Genomic DNA, 24,010 nt, shown 5'->3' with positions numbered 1-24,010 from the left:
CTTCTGTTTTCCATATTACAAAACTCACAGAAAAATGCATATATAATTGTGACTGTGTGTTAAGATGCAGTTCCTATGAACAAAACAAAAAAGCACACCTAAACGCCAAACACTTCTTTACAGCACCTTCCTTCACTAACCTGTTTTGTAATACAAGTCACCTAGCCATCATCCCCCGTCTCCCCCATCCCAAAACAATACCAATCTAAAGAGCAATCCTTTCAGAATCAAATAAAAAACTGGCACGTATCGCACTGGGTACAAACCTGTTACAAGACATACAGTCTAAGAGTCAGATAAGTTTTCATTAGTCTGCCTTGCTGCAATGCTAACCTTCGTCAGCTGTAAAATACGGCCAGTTCTCCAATTAACTATGTGTTTCTTACAGTGGTGTGAATGTAAATGCTGCTGGGCTAGCATGATTAACTGGCACCAACACAAACAGCAATTTCCCTTTGCTTCATCAGCTTTCAGCTAAAGAGGACTTGCAGATAAAGGCTATGGGAGTACTTTGCAGATACACTGGTACAGTGAGAGAAAAAACGGACCTCCGATCCCTAGGTGGAAAAGCTGTGAACAAAATACTTTGCTCTTTGCCTTCTGAGTAGTTATTCAAAAATTAGCACAACTGTCCCAGGTGTGAATGATTGGTTGAAACAGGTTCTGTGTACTGTTGAAAATGAAAAACACAGGAGGCAGCAGTTTAAATGTCCCTTTCTAGAGGAGCAAGAGACATGTTGCTCTTATATACAGAATTCTGTATCAGCGTACCTCATTACAGCCAATTAACAGTACATCACTATTTATTACCAAACTGTGTACAGCAAATTTTCACTGAAAAGACAAAAGGTTACTTATGCAGTAAGTGATGTAAACTTAGAAGGGCAAAGCAGCAACTGTGGAGTAAGGTTAAAAAAAAAAAAAAGATACTCCACATTAAGTTAAAGGAGGAAAAAAATGGTGCTTTTACACATTTTGTAGATTTAGAACTTTGATTCCAGTTATAAGCAAAATTGGTAAAAAAAAACCCAAAAAAACAAATAAATTTTTGATTTTTCACTTAATGTGGAAAAATTCAGTACAACGTGCATCCACATGACGTCAAACAGAGACAGCCATTGACACAAGCCATCATCTCCTGAAGACAAAACCAGGAACATGAGCAAACAGTATATCAAATTTGTATAGTAATTGCCCTTTCTGCATACTTTCACTTTTGCACACACAGAAAAACATTACCTAGTCTTCAGAATGCTTTAAAGACAGTAAGAAAATTCAGTTTTGAGTCCCCACCCCAAATGTCAATTAATTCCTCCTCTATTAGCTCCAGATCCAATCCTTCTATTTTGAATCCAATCCTTGTACTTGGAAACTCACATACATTCATGGATCTCTGTCAACCACAACTGCTTCCTAACACCTTCAAACCTTTATTTCCAACTGACGTGATGCTGACCATCACGTCTTGATATTTGCTCTTCCTCACTTTTTAGTACTCATTGCTAATTCTTCTGACACTTTGGGCTTTCCAACAGCAATCTTCCAGCAGGTTTAACTTTCCATCTTCTACAATATTCTCAGCCAAAGGCTCATTTTTAAACAATTTCACCTCTTCATCAAGTATTTCCCTGACTACCCCCAGCCCAACAGTAAGATGCTCCAGTGGAGAAGTGTTCCTCCAACACTTAACGATGAAAAACTCTACGAGCACCCCTTCAGAACATCTCACAGAACCAGATGCACAGGGCACCTGAATCACTTATTCCAAGTTTACTACAATTAAATTGACTGACGAAGCTCCAAACGCCCAATGATTTTCTGGTATTGTTACTATGGTTTTTTTCCTCCATAAACATGTAAGTTTACTTTCTTAACTGTCTCTCTCCTGCTTTAAGTCTATTCTAAATGATCTCTTTTTTACTTAGTCTTAATTAGAAGTCTTAATACTTTGGAAAGCACAAAGACTCATATTTCCACTTAATCATTGCTAAGAATGAAGCAGAAATTAGTTGGGGTTTAATTAAAATAAATGTATGAGTTTGATAACAACCCCCTTCTTCATACATAAAGCTCTCTTCCAATTTTCTACCGGTTCTAGACCAGAAAGAGTCTGAAACGAGGGCAAAAGTACAAACACGGTAACCTTCTGCTTTCGGAAGAACCTTAACATCCATGCTGTAATCACCATACACATTCTACATTTGTCCCAGATTTTGTTTAACATTTCACTATGAGCAAATATCCTGTTACACCATTCAGTATTTTTTTTAAAATAAAGAGCAGCATTAAAAAAATCTCCCCCAAACTAGCATAAGTAGGTCTGTGATTTCTGGAAGGCTAATGTTGATGTTTCATTGAGACTACCTTCTCAAAAATCAGGAGCTTGAACTGAAGTTTATTCCACAGACTATGGCTCTTAAATAGACTCTCCCGTATGGAACCTCTAATGTCAGTTAAGACGGCAGGTAACACTGACACCCTTCCTGCAGCCCAGGCATTAATCACATCTCTGTCCCCCGTGTAGGCACCTGTGTTCACAACTTGTAAGAGCTTAATTATTCTTCATAACTTTTCCTATTTTAAAAACAGGCAGTAGATTCAACACTTACAGGGAGGAGACAAACATTATTACATCTTGTTTCTGTAACAAGGCAACTAAATTACCTTTAGTTTAAGCAAAGGTGACACCCTGCTTTAGTTCTTGTACTCATTCTGAATCTTTCCTTCTTTTATTATTTCTATACTCCTTGGAGCTTTCAAATGCTTGTTTACCTTGGTGAGAAGAGGCATTGTACTTTATCAATCCTTTAGGCATTCTAGTTTGTTTTCAAAACTTAAAGTTCTCTCTCCAGCTGCCAACACCCATAGCCAACAACTCATTTTCAGTATTGGAAATGTTGCTAATTCATAAATAAACGCTCCATTAGTGTAAATCAACTTGCTTAGCATGTTTTATTTTTTTGTGGGTTTTTTTTTAAGCCATAGTATTCACTCTGAATGATTTTGCACACTAAATCTGAGTTTAAATATACATGTAAGTGACTACACTCAGTGTTAGGAGATATTAACTGCAAACTTTACTATTTCACTTCAAGCTCTAGTTCTCCTTATAGATTACAATTACTAGCTAAATAATGAGAAGAAGAAACAACTCCTTGCACTGTTCCAATTATGTGTATTAATTTTCATGTTAATATTCCTTAGTTTTGAATATAGATTAAAATTAACTGCTCAAGAGAAGTCTGAAATGATTCTGATGTACCAATTTGGAATTTTGAGGAGAAAAGGATCCATAGGTCAAAACCTGTCCAGAATCCACCTTCACAACAGTTTAATTTCACGTTACTTTTCTACCAAAGATAAATTGGCACATAAAATACTGTAGGCACATACCTGTCTTTCTACAGAAGATTATAACCCAAAGTTCATCAAATTCTTACCTAAAACTTTTAAGGATTTAACAGATAAAACCAACAGGCTAGATCTTGGGTCTTTCAAGTAGTATACCTGGCTTCAGATGATGCCATTTGAAAAAAAACAGACATCTGGAAACTGGAACCAGTTTACTTCCATCTCTGACCACTTCTTTTTCCACAAATGGCTGATAACGTAACAGAGCCTTGGAGTGACAGCCGCAGCTTCTCTGTGCTACTTACACACTATGTGGGAGCTCGCTAGGGGTCACACGTTTTGAGATTTCTTTGGCCTGTTTCTGCTAGTCTTCCACAGAAGTTTATGCATTTCTTCCATGAAGCAAAGAGGAAGAAAGACTTTATTAGCTAATCTCTACATGGAGGCAAAGTATTTTACACTGACCCTCCACAGCATGTGCTATTATCACTGTTCATAAACTTCACTGCCTGCCAACTTTAACAAAGGAGCACCATCCTTATGAAGCAGAGTACCAAATTAAATTAACTGGTGTCAGAAACCCAAACAAGAAAGCATTTGTATCTGCAATGCAAAAGATCTGCTGGTACTTTTGGTTACATTATGGTATTCAAAGAAGGTCAGACAGTTCTCCCACTGCACACAGAGTTTTGCAAGACTGTCCATCTCACTGCAAAACAGCAAATACTGCCTTCATTCTGCCTGCCCACAGTTTTATTAGATAATTTCTTAGGAAACTGGAGAAAAAAAAAAAAGGGATTTGGAAACTGCAAGGAATATTGAACATTCTTTTTTCCCAGGCATTCCTGTATAAGCTGGATACGGCCACTACTAAAATTCAAAAACTGTTCTAAAAAAATACTGTTATTGTACTACTTACTGAAAATGGATGTTTCTTCTGAATCAACTATACATGCTGTCAGTCAGTGAAACGAGCAGCTTGATGGCCAGCCGTCTCGTAAAACCCAACCAAACTCTGGTTTTGTTTTTGTTTAGAACAGCAGAATTCCAATTTCAATAATAACTGATAAAATTAAATTACTGCTATGAAAATAGTGGTGGGGGTTTTTTGCTTAATTTTTTTCAGCAATTCTTGTAATAAGAAAAGAATCACGTTCAAGTTATGAACAGAAGATTACATTGTAATATTAAATTATGCATGATATTATTTTTGTTTCAAACAGGTAAAGAGATGATCCAATATAAAAAGCAGCCCTTTACTTGGGCAGCCCTTGTTGATGAAGTGTTAAAGGCATTTGCCATTCTAACAGGATAAAAACTAACGCCTTGAAGTGTTATCTACTCAGGCCTTTTAGCAAATTTGTTAACACTTTTAGGTATATTACTCCACCTTTCTCTTAGTGTGAACTGGTATCAATTATTTAGCCAATTTTATTATGTTATTAAAATACCTGCTGATTAAATGTGAACTAAAGTGTCATTTTAGAGCACTGCTCTTTATTTGTACTATTTTACATTTATTCAAAGAGGTACAGAAAGTCGACTCGATTAATTACACAAGCAACTGAGAAATGCTCCACAAATTGGGGCATTGTCTATTGTTTAAATGGATCTTAAACACTGCTCTGGTTTTACGTTAATAGCACAAAAGATGATTTTGAAATACATCATAGCTGTTTCAAGAAGCCCAGTTTTGCAAGGGCAACTGTAATAAAAAAGGCAGTGAACTAAAGTGCTGTAGAGCAAATCTTACCTTTATTGCACCAAACAACATATTTCTGTGTAGAATATAAGAACTGCTACAATCATAATTTTTTCTTTAGTTTTGCAATCAGAACAATTTAAATGTGAACATAGGACACACAAGCGAACGCTGACCGCTATAGTGTTTATTTCTTTCCCAGTAAGCTAAGAAAGAACCTTTTAATAGTTTAATTTTGCGAGTATTAAACAACTAGTGTGAAAAACAAGCTGCATGTAAACTATTTCTACTGCCTCTGCTTCAATGACTAGCTGAGGCAACCTGTTATAGGAGGTGTTAATTGGCAATAGGAGTACAAGTCAGAAGCATGTTCCCCATCGTCCTAACCCAGCAAGGCTAGGTCATTAAAGTGGAAATGAATTCTTTCATGCCGACTTAACCCTTTCAGTACATATTTTCAGCTGTTATATCTAAAGACAATTGAGAAAGATTAACTAAAAAAAAACAAGACAGAAAAAACTTGCATTACTTTTGAATTTAAGAACTGTTCACCCCCCCACTTTTTCTTCCCTTCTCTACCTCCTCCAAAAGAAGTGTTTCAGATAATCATGATATTTATTATGTAGGTGGGGGGGGGAGAAGGGCAACTAGGGTATAAATGCAATGACAATCATTGTAAAACAATAATTTCTCATATTAGCGGATGTGTGGAAAGATCAGGCACTTACAGTGAGCTTGAAACTATCATTTTGTGGAGGTAAACCCAATGGTGGCGTATAGCTTTGTACGAGGGGAAAAACATTACAGAATACTACCTGCAGAGAGGACATAAACTCGAGCAAGTGTACAGAGGCGGCAGAGGTATTAGTGATAATAAAAAGACCTTAGAAGTTCACCAGAGTACCACTGTTCTTCTCTACTTACCCTTTGTCAGTAAGTGGTATAACCTGATGATATAGTGACATAATGAATAAATGATTTCTTAGATCAGCATAGTGCTTTTTACACATTACTAAACCTAAAAATCTAAACAAAATTGTGATTGTGGAACAATTTTTCCTGTACTGAGACAATACACTTACAGAAAATACCAACTCGTAACTCCCATCAGTGGAAGGGGTGAAGGGAGTAAGCCATATTATCCCTGCACCTCAGTGGTTTTAGCAACGTTGTCATGACAAGCACCAGAAGCCACGTACTGCATTTTCTGCAGTACTGGAAGTTAACATGATCAGTCATGACAGAGAAAATGATCCAGTTCATAAAAAAAATTGAAAAAAATCAAAGAGTTCGTAAAAAGGGAAAAATATATTATTTTGCACTGTGAATCACACACTAATTAGTAACAAATTTGAAATTTTATTGCAGTTTTCAAGCTCGTACACACAAAATTTTACAGTTAGTTCCACATCAACAGGATTATATTTTGAAACTAGCATTATGTCTAAACAGTTTGCATGTTTAGGCCCATTTTTATACCAATTATAATCAAGCATACATAACAGACCACAAAATACCATAAGTCTCAACAAACAGCCTAGATTTCTGAAAGGATCACATTGTCTTGTTACACCATATGTCAGATGAAATAAAAATTGTAGTAATATGTTTAGTCTCATAGACAGTCTCATAGCCTCCAAAATGGAGTAGAGATACTAGGGAAATATTATGGCATCAATTGCTACTTTAAATTAAAAATATCTGCCAAAAAACCTTAACAGGCTAGATAAAAAAAAAATCCTCAGTATGTTTTACAAAATCCTGTCTCCTAAAAAAAATTTATCCAGGTTCACATTTACAACAGAGCTCCATAAACAGCAATATAGATGGACTTGAAATACACAATGTCTCCCATCTCCCCTCCTCTTCAGAAACCAAAATTACAGAACATAGAACTTTGTATAGCTTCGAGCAGTTGGTTAAACTGGTTGGGATCACCAGTTTGCAAACACCTCTTCCGTGCAGAGCCAAAACTTTACTATGTACCTTGTCTGTTTGTTTGGGGTTTTTGTTTCTGTGGTTTGTTGCGTTTTTTTGTTTGTTTGTTAGTTAAATTAAGCAGAACTTCAAACAAAAATAATCTCTAGTTCACTGGGACACTCCACAGAGAACCTGGCCAGAATTGCAGTTAAAGAAAATAAGAAAAGAAAGGAAGCCACCAAGGTTTAGCTTATATTTCTGTCCTATCCATCTATTGGTAATCTTTCTTGCACCATGAAGAGTTTCATGGAAGAGGTATGGTAACCCACCAACACGACCACGTGCAGGATTTCCCAGATACCTATAGAGTGTAATATGTTTTGCTCATCTCATTGCCCAAAATTGGCAAAAAATTTAAAAGGTCTTTTATAAAAATCAGCACTCCTGTTTTCCAATACTACCATTGAAAATATTCTTGAAGACTGAGGCTTAAAGTTTACTAAGGAAAAAAATATATTTACCAGGATCTGGCATCAAATGATGCTAGTTGAATTTATTTTGAGGTCAGATAAGCTTAATTTTACTAAATTGTACTTTACAGAAAGTCATTCTACTTAGTCTGAATTTTTTTTTTAGAAATAGATATTTATTACCCAATATTAACGTGTATTCATGATATAAATTTATTTACATATATCATCTTGACACAATTTGCAATAGTCAGACTTTCTGCAGTGTTCCCAACGCAACTGTTGCAATGAAACTGCCGCTTAAGTGTAATCTTTCCTGGTTTTGGTGTTTCCTTTCTCTTTATCCCATACAATCTACAAATTCATTGAGACACGCAAAAAGCATGGGAAGGTATGCTGCGTCACTGTAGTTAATAGTCATTATTGAACATAAGGACAATTTGGACTAGATGACCTTTAAAGGTCCTTTCCAACGCAAACCATTCTACGATTCTATGACAATGTTATGGTTTATCAAAGAGCCGTAAGATCACGGACACAAAACAAATCCTCAGTAATGTTGTACACGTTTTCAAAAAGAACTACTATTTTTCCCAACCTCAAGCTACTGGGAGAAAAGAAAATCCAGAAAATACAAAGGTCAGTTTCACTCCAGAATAAAACCAGGATTAACCTGTTATCTATTCCTATCACCATTACAGAAGGTATTGGGATTTAGAAATGAGAGCCTCAAGGCAGGTAACGAGTCAGCATTTGTACCTTTTGTCTGCGTCCGGAAGTCTTGCTCTAATGCAGATTTTTGATTACCTTATTCTAGACACAGTTCTGCCAAGAAAGCAAGGTAGCCCTCAGTGGGTGCTGTCTTGAGTTCACCCTAAAATACACTTTGTGCAGCAGAGCAGTTAAAAGGAGTTTACTCAACATGTAAGAGAACACACCAGGTTCTATATGCCTACAGGCTCTCTGTTGTGAAGAGCTGGTCCTCAGGACACAAGCAGGTGAACTGGGAGACTCAGTGGCAATATGCCAGGAGGTTAGTTGTTTGTAACACTTTTTAAAAACAAACAATAAACCCCACACCACTATTAACACAAGAACAACACTTCAAACTTCTATGAAAATCTGAAGAGAATTCTTCTACACCACAGGAAGAAAACAGAAGCCCTTGTTCAAAGGTGCTGTATAGTAGCATTGCAACTTAGTATTCAATAGCATGGGATTTCAGAAAGAACAATTTCTAAGAGAAATAAATTAAATCGATCACTGTAAGGAGGCTGTTTCCAGCATACAGAAAGGAACACTTCAAGTGAACAGGTGTAATGCAAAAGGCAAAGATGTCTGCTCTCGTTTAGTCTTTTTCCCTGTTCTTTCTCATTATGGCTACACTCATTTCCTTGTCCAAGCTCCTTTGTCTCTTCTGGTGAAAGTCGGCTGGACTGCACTGGCAATTAAATTGAGAAGAGAAAAGCTAATTGCCTAATTATTAGAAATAAGGAAGTTTAAGATCTGAGGCCAAGAGGAGGCAGCTAAAAATGTTCTCCAGAGTTTACAGGAAAATAGTAGATCAGAGGAAACTGATAATGCTCAGGCACAACCCACTAGCTTTGTTATTTTTAGTTTTGTTTGTTTGTGATAGCGCAGCCCATCATACTTTAAGGCAGCTTTTATAACACAAAGTACACACTGTGTTGTAAGTACAGTCATAGGACTGTTCCTAAACCCAAATCTAGCATGCTTTTCTCTCCCTCTCCCATTAGCACTTTTGGATATAAATCACGTTACTATCACTCAACTGTGTTTCAAACGTAGATGCGATGCCCAATCACTTTCAAATAAGCCTATGCCCCCCATGAAGCTATCATCAGCTCCAGTGTAAGAAGATCCAGGCCACACTGGTACCCTAAATTTTATATGAGGCTTTCAGTTGAACAGCCCTGTGTTAAAACACTAACCGATGCAGTAAAATACTCAGCCCAGTCAATGAAAGTAAAACAGCACAGTTCGCTGTATCTAAGGTGTTCTTTTTTCTCCTTAAAACAAAATCATATATTTTGGATATATAAACCGATGCTGAGACTTTCTACAGGAAATAACATAGGCAATGGATTAAGTCCTTTGAACTTTTTACGGGAGCTGATGTTGGATGTTTTTAATGAATGAAAAGTGTTTGTCACTGAGAAGGCTTCTCTACTTTTTAAATGGGTTGATACCTTCTGGGGAAAAAAATAGAACTGGAATAACCACCCAAATTGTACACCATCTTATCTACTGGGAGGTATGCTAGAATTCTAGAAATATTAACATTCTTAGTACTTGAGAACTTTGCTGGAAAGCGTCTCAGAAGCAATGGCACAGAAACGATGCACAATTTTAAGAGCTATAATTCAGATTTATTCCCCTGGTAGAGTATTCTCAAAAGGAGTATATCTGAAGCTTCAAATACGTGTGAGAAACAGACATTAGCATATCACCACAATTCAAACCACATAAAGCACATACACCCAGGAGACACAGGAAGGAAAAGGTCATTCAGGTGCAACATACCAAAACACTCTACAGCTTTCCAAAGGAAAAAGCACTTCATTACATTAAAGACAATACGTTTGCATCCTTCAAACTAAAACCCAACCTGTTTCAAGAATCAATTAACCAAACCAATTTTCAATAAGATGTTGGATGGGGTTTTGGCATTTGGGGCTTTTTTTGTGGGGGAGGGATAGGGGTGTTTGTTTGGGTTTTGAGGTGTTTGTTTGTTTGGGGTTTTTTTTGTTTTTGTTTTTTACATAGGGAATCTTAGGATTCAGATTACCCAGCTAGAACATGTCATTTACTTCAAGACACACATCAGCTTAATGAAGTAGCTTGAAGAAACTTGCATTTAATTGTCAATTGGGAATGAACTACACTGAGCCTGACCCTCCTTTGCCTGCCAGATTACCAACTCTTATTCTGAAGCCCCACAAAATACTGAGCCAGTAGTGCTCTTTTCTAACAACCATCCTGGATAGATCAGCAGATGAAACAGAACTTTAGATCAGTGGCAGGTCTCCCAAGTTCCCACGGTGCCATAGATTTACTAAATGGGATCAGCATGTTCTAAAAAACCATGATAATATGAGGGAAAAAGGTTCCACAGCATCGAGCAGTGCAATGCTTGAAACCTCATAATCAAAGTGACAGTTTTCAAGTGCCATTTACAATGCCCTAATCTGGAAACATCCCAGCTAACCCATCTGATCAACTATTTCACAGATGGAAGCACTTGATGGCTAATTGGCAAGTCCATTATTCAAATAAAATAGCTATCTGCACTTCTATTTTCTATATTCCAAGTCAAGGTGTAAACACTCCTTATAAGACACAGGTCACTTCTCTGTCTCTCCCTCCCTTCCCATTTGGATTTTTTTCCCTTTCCCTCTGCCATAAAATATGTTAATTCAGAAATACAGAATCAGTTTTATTTTCCATTTATTGCACTAGAACAGTTGTCTGCACCAACAGAGCAATGTAAAAGAATATTTTAAAAATATATCAAGTAATGAAAAATTATTTCAATGCCATTTTAAAAGTGTCATTAATTATTTCACTGCTGCCTATCACATCTGGATTCAAAAAAATAGACAGGATTGTGTTAGCATGGACAAGAACTTGTATACCTTGGATTATTATTCTCAAAGTGTTAGGGATAGAGAGCTCTGCTAAAAATGCACTTAATTTGCTCACACTCTTAAACAGTATCCAGTAGGATTGCCTAATAGAGGCATATGTGGAACTGATTTCCCTAGCAAACAGTAGTTCTGCGTACAAAATGAAGAGGAGTGTTGCTCCAAATTCCTGCCTGCTACATAAGTAGAAGCTTTTACATACCCCACAAAGCCTGTTAATTTGTCTACAGCAAATGTACAATGCAAAGTGAAGTATTAAATCACTAGTGAAATTCTGTGGTAGGCAGTATTCCAGTGAGATGAACAGCGAGAGATGGAAAAGAATGAACTAGGAGAGGGAAGATAATAATTAAAAAAACCCAACATGACAAGGGGCAGAGGAAACCATACAAGAGAAGAAAAACAAAGGCATTGCCAAAGTCTGAACTCCGACAAACTACAGAAGGGAAATTAAAGTAATATGCATTTTGTTTGGGACGTTGCAACACTGTCAAACTTTAACCATTCCTCCACATCTTTTTTTAAAAAGCTTAAATCACTCATTCTTCTTATGTGTATATCACGGGAGCAGAAATTCAAATGCCTACAGTACCAGGCACATAAGACACAAACAATTTCTGCATGAGGTAGTGTTGCAAAGAAGGTCTTATTTATGGTATCAAGCTCAAAACTAAACACAGGTACCTTCCCATACAAAGAAAACAGTCAATGACCAAGTTCACTGCCAGAAAATACTGTGGATGGCTGATGTGATGCCAAAAGCTACCAGATTCTCTTCCCTCCTCTCTTGTCCACCCACTGCCCAATGAATACAGTCCTTTGTCCCTCTAAGACTAAAAGAGAGGAAATGGCTCAAAATTTCTAAGCCACAAGTCACTGTAGGGAAATTTTATTGTTGAAATATCACTTTAAGATCACTTCCTTAAAGATTTGTTCATTGGCCATATGAAGACAGGCTTACAGTCAATGGAATTTAGCACCGACAACAACATTCTTCAAAACTGAAGGCAAATCAGCCACTCAACAGCACACTTACGGAGCAAATTAGTAAGAAAAGAGAAGAATCATGAATTCACTGGAAGCAGTTTTCAAGTGGAATACAAGACACCAAAAGACTTGAAAAGAAAGTTGTAAAAACATGAATCCAAAGAGTACTTGGGACAACATATCTGAGTTTGGAAATTAAAAAAAAGAAAACAAACAAAAACTCCAAACAAGATAAACAGAAGAAGTGCTTTTACCAAAGGGAAAGAACCAAGTAACTGCTGTTGAAGATAAGGCAAGTCAGTAAGAAAGAATTCCTTGGCAGAGATCAAATAGGAACTGTGCTGACCAAGCATTTGCTGTTAACTTGAACATTAGTTACAAAGCAAATCAAATGGACTGTTAGCAGACTTTATGTGATGCACATCTCTTTCTAAGCAAAGATCTAGCTACAAGAAAAAAAATAATCCCAAATTGAGTTATAAAATTACTTTGAAAATGCTTCTCTTTTTCTACAAGACTATACACACAAATGATTCTTGTGTTAGCAAGAATGACTGTCAGATGTTTTTACTATGTTCAACCTTAAAGGTAAAACCTCTGAAGACAGAAGATCTATGACACAGCAATAAGAAAAACAAAAGCTTTGTACAGTGTTTAAAACAGTCTAGCACAAATGAACGGTAATAACTTTGTTTACTTTCTAGCAAGACAAAGTATGTCCAAGAAATACGCAACTTCTCTCTTCTACCTCAAAGCCATCTGATTCACTCTGGATTCTCTCTCAATCTCAATTATCAATCAATCAATCTTCAGAACAGAAGTGAGCTTTGAAGGTCTATTGAAACACCATATTTTAAGGATATAAAATTATTATTTTTGAAAAGCCTTCCTGCTGATTCAATAAACCAAAAGACTACAAAAGTAGTCGAGATACCCAGTGCAAGCAGCAACTTGCATAAATAGAATTCAGTTTTCCACCTTTTTTTAATCCAACACATACTCATCAATTCATTTAAGAGACAATTCCATATTTAAACAAACACAGAGCAGCTTTGCAGGCCAAAGCTGCCAGAGGAGTTCAGCGAGCTTCTTCTGAATGTTATGTTCTATTGTCTGCCACAATTTTCTAGCAAGCTTTAAGTTAAAGCTGAGAAATTCAGAAAGCAGCAGAGAGAGTTAACTGTAAATCTGAAAAACAGCTTTGATATGCGTCAAGTTCAGAGAGGACTAAGAAGTGAAAGCTTGAGTGATTAGACTGCGCAGATGTTAAAAAAATGAAGAGTCATGAAGCAGGCTGGCAGCTCAGAGGAACAAGAGAAATAACTGTTTAAGAAAGTGAAACTAAAAATAACTGAGGGCTGCTTGAAGATTCACTAAGAGAGCGTGAATAGAATTTTAGCTATAAAAAGGAAAAAAATTATGCACCAAAAGTTACAGCTTATTTGGCAAAACACCTAGAGGCTCTAAATCAGCTTACAATATTTCACCAAATGCTTCAGTATTGAACCACTCCTTTCCCAGTTATACTGGACACAAACACACTACACGGAACAAAAAGAAGCTGTGGGTTTAGCAATTTTAATCATCCCACAAGCAAACACACAAACATCATGAAGCCTAAGACAAACAGAACTGATCCCTCCAGAAGAACAAGAGTCTGGATTCTCAATTTAGAACAGAGTCCCTGAGGCAGATGAGGAAAGAACAGAAAGGTCAGCTACTGCAGCCGGCCAAGGCTACAAAGAAAATTACACTGCAGCCCTTTCCTTAAGGAAATAGTTCTTCCTACAAGCCTCAGACAAAGAAGTTCCTAATTATTTTTTTTCCTGTATCCACAGTAGTCAGCACAATGTAATAACAGCAGCTTGATTTTATTTTTGAAGACTGCTGGCCACACCAGTTGGCCAAGGAAAAAAGCACTAGGACTTGCTTCAGTGGTAAGCCATACAATGTGTGTAGGTCTCCCACCAGAATGGGACAGCTGACAGGGAGGCCTTTTTGCTTTGAGCAGAGTTACAGAAGTGAGGACAAAACAAACAAGACAAGACACAATAAAACACACATAGAGGTGGCTACAGCTACCTGCAAGTGACACATTCAACCCAAATTACCTCACAAAACTTACATACACTTCAGTATCTTATAACGCCCATCACAGTATGATCCAAGGACCAAAATATATAATTTATGAAGGGGCAAGTTGTTATGCTCAGCCATTTAGAACAATCTTCACGTTCTGAAGATCCGTATTATTGGAAATTGATTTTTTAAATTTTATTCTGTGTTTCCAAGGCTTTTCAATCCAAACTTTAAAGTGTTCAGACAACAAATGAAAGGTTTATAAACATTCTGTAAACTCAGTGCCAGCACAAGAGTTCATATTGACAAAAAAACCCCAATCAGGCTGTAACAATGATTTGCATACACTTAACATTACATCCCCTAGAGTCAGGAATTATTACTATGAACTCTGCTTTTTTTGATGCTGTTTTTAAATATAAAAAAGCAATATTCCAGAATTGATTAATATTAAAGAGAAGATATTGACAAGCTATATACTAACCTGTCCCAGCCCAGGCATACCTCCTCCAAGTCGCAGAAGTCTATCCATATTTCTAAAAAAACAGAAACAAAGGAAAAACGTTCCCAAGCTCTGAAGTGTTTACTAAATTGCTATCTATATAATTCACCTTCAGTCACTCAGTATGTCAAAAATATTGGTGGTAATTACAACACAACATCAGACTTCCTGTTAATTAACACCACATATTAATTCAAGAAGCTGTCTTCCATGCTAATTAACAGACCTTGTTTTATTGCTTTGGTTTTGGGTTATCCCCATTTCTGAAGACAAGCACTCTTGTCAAACTTTTCAAAACTTTCCTATCATTCAGTTAATTGGGAGATTTTTGTTGCTTAAGAACAGCACCTACATCCAGGAAGTGCCTAAAACTTATTAGATATACAATCAAGTTTACTCCAATTTGTTCAGAAAGCATCAATAAAAATGTGAAAGTAAGGATTTTAGCATCCTCATTAGTAAGTTCTGCGCTAATTAACTTACAGCTTGTCAGTTATCATCAAAACTACATGTGAAAGACACTGAGCAGATTATGGATCTCTGAATTAGCATCAAAAGCTTTTTTTTTAATGAACTCATTATACTAAAAGAAATACTGTAAAGTAAACATTTAATGTGTATATAGTTAGAACACTAGTGACAGTGCAGTCATTTAATACATTCCCAGTGTTGCATGTGCCATTGCTTTAGTGTAAGATTATTCCAATCAATGTAACTAACTTGTTACCTCAAAAAAAAAAAAAACTTCTCTTTCTCTATCTTGCAACTTTCAAATGAGTGATCTCCAGGAATAAAAATTGTTAAGGTGCCCGACTAAAAAAAAATTACACTGATGTTTATTTGTCTGCAGTTTATTCACTTTCTATTGTTGAAAAGCAAACTAATATTTAATTGTGGGTATCTAAGTAAGGGTTCCGTCCCAACTGTAACAGACTTTTATCTTGTTTACTTGGCTTTTTCAACTACTTAGCTTTATACAACAAAACTATGTGATAAAATAAACAAAAACTACTGAATATTACTTTTTAAACAGCTGCTTTCAGCAAATCAAGCCAGTTACAAGGCTTACAGAAATTAGTAAATTTTACTGGCTTATTTTATTTGTGAAGTAGAAGATACAAAGTAAAGCATCAGACACTATGATCATAATTGCACCAGTTTTAATACATTATAAAGCCTGTTCAGGTGCTCTAATAGCAATTGAGAACAGCAAGTAATGACATTTCCAAAATACATTCATCCTCAAAATGTTACATTACATGTAAGAAAATTATATACGTAATTCCGATACACTGCATTAACAATATTTATTCAAGAACCTTCTTTTAAAATTAATTATGCAACGGAACTTTGAACTTACCATGAAAAATAGATTTGCTTTGTATATTAAAAATAAAAGTCTTTATGTTGAAGGTAAATGTCATCTCATTATTCCTTCAGAAATTTGCTAGTATTTTTACTGGCTAGATACTAACAGGCTTTATTTCAGTTTAAGTTTAAAACAAGTATTTTAAGCTTCTCGTTAACACACAGGGAGGCAGCATTTAAGGCTAACAGTGGACAAGATTATCTAACTCCTACTTTAATCATGTATGGAATTTTACCAATTTCAGACACATGGATCAGTAACACTTGCTCTATTTGTTAATTTCACTTTCCTAGTTTAATGCTCTAGCAAGCTATTAGTTTGTTGACTCACTACCTTGACTCTGTAGAACGTGCAAACCCAACAACTGCAGCCTCAACTATGAATAAGTACTTTCTTAAAGCTACCTTGTCACTATATGAATTAATATGAAGTTTATTAAAGGTCAATGGTTATGTTTTTCTTTTCAGAAAGTCATTGAAACCAAGCTTCTTTATTACAGGCAAAAGCTGCACACAAAGTGTATACAGTTTTCTATCCTGAACTACAATAAATTCCAAATCAATTTGTAGGATTTCCACAGAAAGGTTAAGTTGCCATTTAAAGGTATTATGTAAGCACACGGTAAATGGCTCCAATAAAGCAGTCACGAGTACAAATTAACACCAACTCCATTTCATTTTACCCCTTTGTGGTAGATACTCCTCCATTGAAACCCACAATGATTCATCTTTCATGACACTAGTGAGGGCTGAAGAGTAGCTGAGAAGTAGATTAAAACTACCAAAATTATGATTTTAATCAATCACGGTTGTACATTTATTTTAAGAAACTCTTAGTCTCTACAACTGGTAATCCTAAAACTGGCCTCTCCTACAACTACAGCAGCTTCCATAAGGTGATGAGATACATTACCTATGTACATTTAAGAAATAATATTGAATAACAAATCTTATACCTATTAACATTTCACTTTAGCAAGTGAAAAACAATAGTTTTTTTCTAGATCATTAATATTTTCTTTACGTAATTTATTCCAGTTTCTAACCCAACAGAATAGTACATCATTTATAGAAGCACATTTTGCTGTATTAAAGTTGGATTAGACTGATTAGTTACACAAACTCATTACTGATCAGCATAACTTTCCAGGTTTGGAACAACAAAATCTCATTGTCTTACAGAACTGGAGGGATATAACACTTCCCACCTAACTATCACAGACTAGCCACCAAACTGAAGATGTTCAGATTCTCAAGATGATAGATAGCACAGGAAGAAAATCTCCACAATCCAGTTCTAGATGCACCACAAATTATTTCACTAGCTCCATGGCTCTGGTTAGAGTTTTGGCAACTAATACTTTACTTTCTTATTTGTAAATGGAATTGTTTTAGTAGGTTATAGTATATTTAGACCTAAACATATTTGTTCATAAACATCTGAAGAATTTAGGTTAGCGATCCAAATTAAAACTAATTTTAATTTTTGTTAATCCACTGTGACCAAATATTATTTCAGCCATAGATCTGCTTACAAAATAATGCTTTTGTAAACCTTAAAACAGCTTGAGCAAAATTTTTAGACCTTAATTAAGATAACTTCAGCACTTACAAACAAAGTAAATATGCATTTCTAACCTGGTGCTCAGCAAGGGGTGATCGCAGAACAAACTCAGCAGCGGCTCCCACTTTCTGACTATAAAGATGATGCCAGTAGGTCTCTTTCCTATAGAAGGAAATAGAAAGCAGGGGAAGGGCAGAAACCCAGTAAAATTTAGAAACAGTACCACATGTAAAAAGAAGTATTACATTGATGACATACAAAAGGACAAAGCACCATTGACGAATAACCAAAAGAACACTTTTTTTGTTTTTTGGCTTGTATCATATAATCCCTGGAAGTGGTACATGCCATGTCTTGCTCAAGTATCTGTATCACTGAAAGAAGTTTCCAAGTTTCTCAAAATGACATGGAAGACTAAAGTACTTTAATAACCAGTTTAAACAACTTACAGCATATCAGTAATTTAAAATGCTGTTAGAAACTGAAACTATGGTCCTTTATTACTACTGTAGAAGATTTTGCCATAGCTAAGATGACTTAACCACAAAGGCAAAGAGCAGTCTGCAAGTATGGATGGTTTTCTTGTCTATTTCTGCAGGAGCAGTTGGTGTGACTGGGAAAGTCTGAGGCCTTTAGGTTTGCCTGAATTCAAGTTGAGAAAGAATGCTTCACATTCAGTTTAGGAGTTAAAAGTCGTGTTGTTTTCCTCCCAGAGAACACTGCCCACTAATTGCATCCACTCAATCATTTGTAGTGCAGTGTTTTAAAACCGATCTGTGAAATGATCTGTGGCCACGATCCGATAGACATTTTTTTCAATGTCAATGTTAACATAAGGAGCAGTGGGGAAGCTGCTGCTGCTGCTTACCAACTTGATGCTGCTTTCTCAGTACTGCCAGGACAGCCATTTGTGTAGCCTTGCAGTAAACTGATAGGCTAACAAAAACGTTGTTTTAACCCTGTTCGCTTCTCTGAAAGGATTCACACTGCATCCCAGAAACAGTTGTCTTGGCATAACAGAAAAAGAGGTCTTCTAACGCTAGTCCAGACTCCAGAAGACATCTATGTCAAATCATTCTTTAAGCTAAAGCTGCCCAAAGAATGTCTTTGGCATTTTTGGTTGTGTTTTTTGGTGGTGTTTTTTGGTTTTTTGTTTGTTTTAAGTAACTGAAGTTATTTAACAGATACCCTTCTGAACCTTATCTCAAAGAAGTCCTGGTTTCGGCTGGGATAGAGTTAATTTTCTTACTAGCAGATGATATAGTGCTATGTTTTGGATTTAGGATGAGAATAATGTTGATAACACACTAATATTTTAGTTACTATCATTATATATCAATATATTATATTATTATAGTTACCTCATAGTAGTATGAGAAGTCAGCAGCTTCTCATACTGGCCTGCCATCAAGAATATGAGGGGCACCTAAGAAGCTGGGAGGGGACACAGCCAGGACAGCTGAACCAGACTGGCCACAAGGATATTCCATACCATATGACATCATGCTCAGCACATAAACTGGGGGAGCTGGCCAGGAGGCAGGGGTGGAAATCACTGCTTGGGAACTGGCTGGGCATCAATTACTGGGTGGTGAGCAATTGCATTGTGCATCACTCATTTTGTATATCCTATTATTATTTTCTCTTCGATTGCTGTCCTATTAAATTGTGTTTATCTCAACCCTCAATTTTTCCTTTTTTTTTTTCCTGATTCTTCTCCCCATCCCACTGAGGGCGGCAGAGAAGCGAGTGAGCGGCTGCGTGGTCCTAGTTGCCAACTGGGGTTAAACCACAACAGAAGAGCAAAGGAAGATGTCTTAATCTTCCTGGAAAGTTAGAGGAGAAAGAACAAGTCAGAGTTCCTCAGTGCTGACAGGTTGGGGTGGATTTCCACTAACAAGTCAAAAGAAGAGCTGCTACATTTCTGCCAGCTTCACACAAGGAAATGGTCCAGGAGAGATCAGATGAGACAGGACCACAACAGCCAGCAGTTATAATAGCACAGGCTGCAACAGAACTGCCACCAGTTCACAAGCGGACTTCAGAGTTACAACCCAATCCACTTTTAGCCACCCAGGGATCTTACATTCCCTTTAACCACCTCCTACAGCGATATTAAAGAAACAGATCTCTGTGAGATCCCTGGGGGAGGCACACCACGTGGTAACTTATAGTTGAGAATTTTTCCCCTTGCTGCTGCAAAGTGCAAAAGGCCAGTTTTGATTACACACTTGCCTGTTGTTTTTTCCCCTATATACATACACACACATACATATAAACTTACAAATATATAAAAAACAGAGAAAAGTAAACAAACAGTTCACAGTAAATCTCACCTCCTTTCCTTCCAAGGTCAGCAAAAAGTATTTGGTAATATTTCCTTCTGTCTGCAAGGAAGAGTTAACAGTCTCTGTTTAAGTGAAGCTTTAAGGAAGTGAGTACACATATCATATATCCATACCGGAAAATTGCAGGCAGACAGTTATAATCTATAATCATAATGAATTTGTATTTTGGTGCACTGCAGGATTTGGATGACATGCACTCATCGAGATCAACGTGATCACTGATGGCTTCAAAAAAGTTAAGTAACTTCTCTGCTTGTGTATGTCCTTGATTGAAACACATCAGCTAAAAAACCTCAGATGGTATTCAAAAAACCCAAACCTCCATCATTGTAATTTTCTTTTAACTGTCCTGGCCTCAAAAGGGAAAAATCTGTCGTTATTAATAATGCAGTGGAAGTATACATAGAGCATCTCATAACTGATCTGAAAAAGGAATTTTTTTAAAAACTCACGTCTAGTATTTGTTCATAATACTACTGTAATAATTGGCAAGAGTTGTCCCTTTGGAGAGCTCTGGTTCACCATTCAATTGTTGGTTATTACTTTCAAGTAATAATGTTGACTCAAATGTTGACTTAAATGCTGACTTCTAATAATGAAGTTTTTCCTTAGGTAACATAGGGATGAAATTATATAAATACATTATACAGAAATGCATATATACATGTGGGTATAAATCAATAGCTACTGTGCTTATACTTGGCATGTTTCAGCACGTATTTTGAAGTCGAACTGAAATAGAGTCTTAAATTACTGTATCCCTTTGCATGAGACACATGAGTTTCACACTACAGTGCACTATTTTTATCTAGCATTAACACTCTATGATGCAATCCCTCAACGAAAGAGGGTTCTCCTGGACTGACAACTTTTGAGTTGGTAAAAAAAAAATTTAAAAAAAATAATCAAAATTACCTTCAACATACATGGAAGAGAAAACACTGGCTACTAAACTGCCCTATTAGTGGGGAGAGTATCAGGTTAGACTCAGGTCTACTCACTCCACACTTTGCAGTTTGTACACTGAGTGATTTCATGCAAATAATTTCATTTTTAGTAACTCAGTTTCTCCACCTGAGACTACATACTAAGCTTTGTATAAGCACTTCCAGATCTCCTGTTGAGAAGTTCCACATAGCAGATGAATCAACAATTTTATTAACAGCAACTAAAACATGGTTTAAGGTTTTGCTGCAACTATAACAATTTCAACTTCACTAGGGATGATAAAAAGCTACGAAGGTAAATTAGTGGGTGGGAGGAATTCTATCTTCCTATACATTTTGTATGAAAAGAGAAAAAAAAAAAAGATTACCATCAGTTCTCAGTAATCTGTTCATTAAAGCTAAAGATTAACCATGCCATGAATGAATGCACTCTCAGTAGTGCAAGTCCACAGCTACATAACTATTTTGCTTCCATAATGTGCTCAGCTATGTAAACCCAATGTTTCTCGACTGTAAAGACCTGAATCTCAATAGACCTGAGCTGGACTAGAAAGTAGGCAGGTTAGCTTCTCAGAGTCTGCTTTCTGATCTCTGGAAGCACAGCAAATCTAATTCTACCACATTCATTGCTGAACTGGAGTTACTAAAGTAACCCAGACACAAGCAGACTACTCTAAAGCTACTTAATGTTATCCCCACCAAACTTACAGATAAGGGAAGATTCATTAACAAATCACATCACCACAGAAACCCACAAAATTAATTTTATGCTATATATAAAATAATGAGTTTCTCTGAAATCTGCAGAAGGGGAGGGGGTACACACATAACTGCTGTGGAACTGTTCCCCGCCCCCCAGCTCCAGCAAGTACTCATCACACTGGTTCTCTGTTACTCAGAGTATCCTAACTACCTGTCCTTTCCCATCATCCCAGACATTAGGAGGTAGCTGTAGCTACTATTAGTATACACTCCACAATGCCTGTCATGATTGACTCAATTCACAGAAAGTTTACAAACCTATCGATATCTTGGTATTATTTAACCTTAATTTTGAAGTATGCTCTAACTTCTCATTTTCTTAACCATAGATATCAAGTCAATATCCCTGATGTTAGAACAGCTGATGGAATGCAAACTTCCCATTAAGCTATGGGCAAAACCTAGTTGCTCAAAGTCACGGCTAAGTGATACAGAAGCAATTCATTTGCAAGCCAATTTCTGAATTTCTTTACAAACACAAATCTTCCTCGTTTCCATAACACAAGCTCACAAACAGTGCTCTTCTCAGCAGAATCTTCTTCCAAACGCGTTCCCTATATCCGAGGCATACAGCACACATGGGGGTAAAACCTTTAAAATTAATATAAACCTCTCAGACTTTTCAGCTTGCCTAGTACCTTTTCAACCATATATAGCTTTCAAATACATTTGCATAAAACTTTTCAAAAAAAAGTCAATCTCGATCCTTGTTGTTTTCCTGGTTTTCTACAGTGTACCAGAAACATGTACAACTTTAAGAGATGACATCAGTACACACTCAGATTGTCAACTGTTTACAATTATCTAACTATACCACACAAACTTGTCCTGAAGACGATTAAGTTTGCTGCACACTAGAAACAGCACTGTTACTTTTTATTATCACTCCTTTCCTACTTAATTCTGCTTCATCATTCCTGACACAGATTAAAGATTTCTTCTCCTTCACACATCCCAGCCGGTGCTTTGCCCTAGCTTCCCTCTCCCTCCATAATAAACTCGAGCCGGGCACTGCTGGCGATCGCAGCAGTGCTTCACTCCAGAAGCAGCAGCAGCCGCGTTTCAATCCGTGAAGTCTCTCTGAGGGGAAACAGACTGCTGCTACCCGCAGAACAGACTGGCGCTGGGAGGCACCGCCTGCGACACTCGGTGCCCGGCCAACGGCCCCAAGCCAGGCGCTGCCGAAGGGAAACGGGGCGGCTGCTCTCGGCCGGGAAGGCGGCAGGGCCGCTCCGGGCCCGTGAGGCGCCGAAACCCAGGCTGCCCGCTCCAGCGGCCGGCTCCCCCCTGCGCCGCTCCCCCGGGCCCGGCCACCTCCTCGCCCCCACTGTCGGCGGCCCCGCCGCGGCCCGAAAGCGTCCAAACTTTCTTCAGGCGCAACCAGCACAAACTCGGCCAGACACCGCCGACCCGTCGGGGCCCAGCGCGCTCCCCGCCCGGGCCAGTGCCCCATGGGGAGAAAGCCACCCCCACAGGGCTACCAGCCCTGCCCGGGGAAGCGACGGCGCCGCTCCCGTCCCCACTACCCGCCTCCCTGCCCGGCGCTCGGGCCCACTCCAGGCGGGCCCCACTCGCGCCGCCACGGAGAGGCCGCCCCACGCCGCAGCAAGGCCCCCAGGGGCGGCGTAGGGTCTCCGATGGTCCCCACGAGGAGGGCGGCCGCCCCACCAGACCCTCACCTACGGTCAGAACCCTCCCCGGCCGCGCCGCCTCAGCCTGGGCCGCCGTGAATCAGCCGGATTTCATTCAAACCGAGTCCGCCCAGGCCTCGGCGAGGACTTCCCGGTTCAAAGGGCACGCGGCGGGGCCTTCCGGTCCCGCAGCCCGGGAAGGGGCGGGGGGGGGCTGGGAGCTGTGGCAACGGCGCGTGCCGCCGGCGGGTCCGCGCTTGACGCTGGCGCTTGGGAGCTGCCGCGGCCATTAAACCGTCCTCTGCCCCGGCCGCCGTAGCCGTCGGCCTTCCTCGGGGAGGCGGAGCAAGAAAAGAGGCCTCTCCTGGGCATCACAGGGGCGCGTAGCCGCAGCCGGCCGCGGCGGTCCCCGGCGGTCCCCGGCCCACCCGTGCAGGCCAGCCCCAGGGACGGCGAGACCCGAGGGGGAAGTTGTGGCCGGCCTGAGGCCTGCGGCTACTGAGAGCCTGGCGGTCGTAGTGAGAAGGGGCCTGAGAAGCCCCTGAGGCAGCAGGATGCTCTGGTCCCACCTGTGTTGTCCATTGTGCTTGCTGGAATGTGTACTAACAAATCCATTAGCTGTTGCAGTTACTTTTCTTTTGGGCGCAGAGACCTTCAGAGGGATGCTGTCTTAAGCGGCGCAGAGTGGAAAGTGGTACATGCTGAACTGAAACA

At 38.4% G+C, this 24,010-nt stretch overlaps 1 protein-coding gene across 2 annotated transcripts in view; it reads right to left on the bottom strand.

Moving 5' to 3' along the window:
• Positions 1-23,589, bottom strand: part of PSMD14 (proteasome 26S subunit, non-ATPase 14) — a 48,798-nt gene extending 25,209 nt beyond the window's left edge. The window contains exons 1-4 of one of the 2 annotated variants that reach the window (XM_054209239.1): positions 23,345-23,589; positions 19,945-19,995; positions 17,683-17,770; positions 14,659-14,710 (exon numbers count right to left, since the gene is read on the bottom strand). In XM_054209239.1, coding sequence (XP_054065214.1) covers positions 14,659-14,706 — 48 coding nt within the window. In that variant the 5' untranslated portion in view covers positions 14,707-14,710; positions 17,683-17,770; positions 19,945-19,995; positions 23,345-23,589. The remainder of the gene's footprint in view (positions 1-14,658; positions 14,711-17,682; positions 17,771-19,944; positions 19,996-23,344) is intronic. The other variant, XM_054209241.1, reaches the window with a different exon arrangement.
• Positions 23,590-24,010: the final 421 nt, after the last annotated feature.

The sequence above is a fragment of the Rissa tridactyla genome, chromosome 7 (assembly GCF_028500815.1).
Source record: "Rissa tridactyla isolate bRisTri1 chromosome 7, bRisTri1.patW.cur.20221130, whole genome shotgun sequence".
Lineage (NCBI taxonomy): Eukaryota > Metazoa > Chordata > Aves > Charadriiformes > Laridae > Rissa > Rissa tridactyla.
This window is presented reverse-complemented; position numbering and strand designations above follow the sequence as displayed.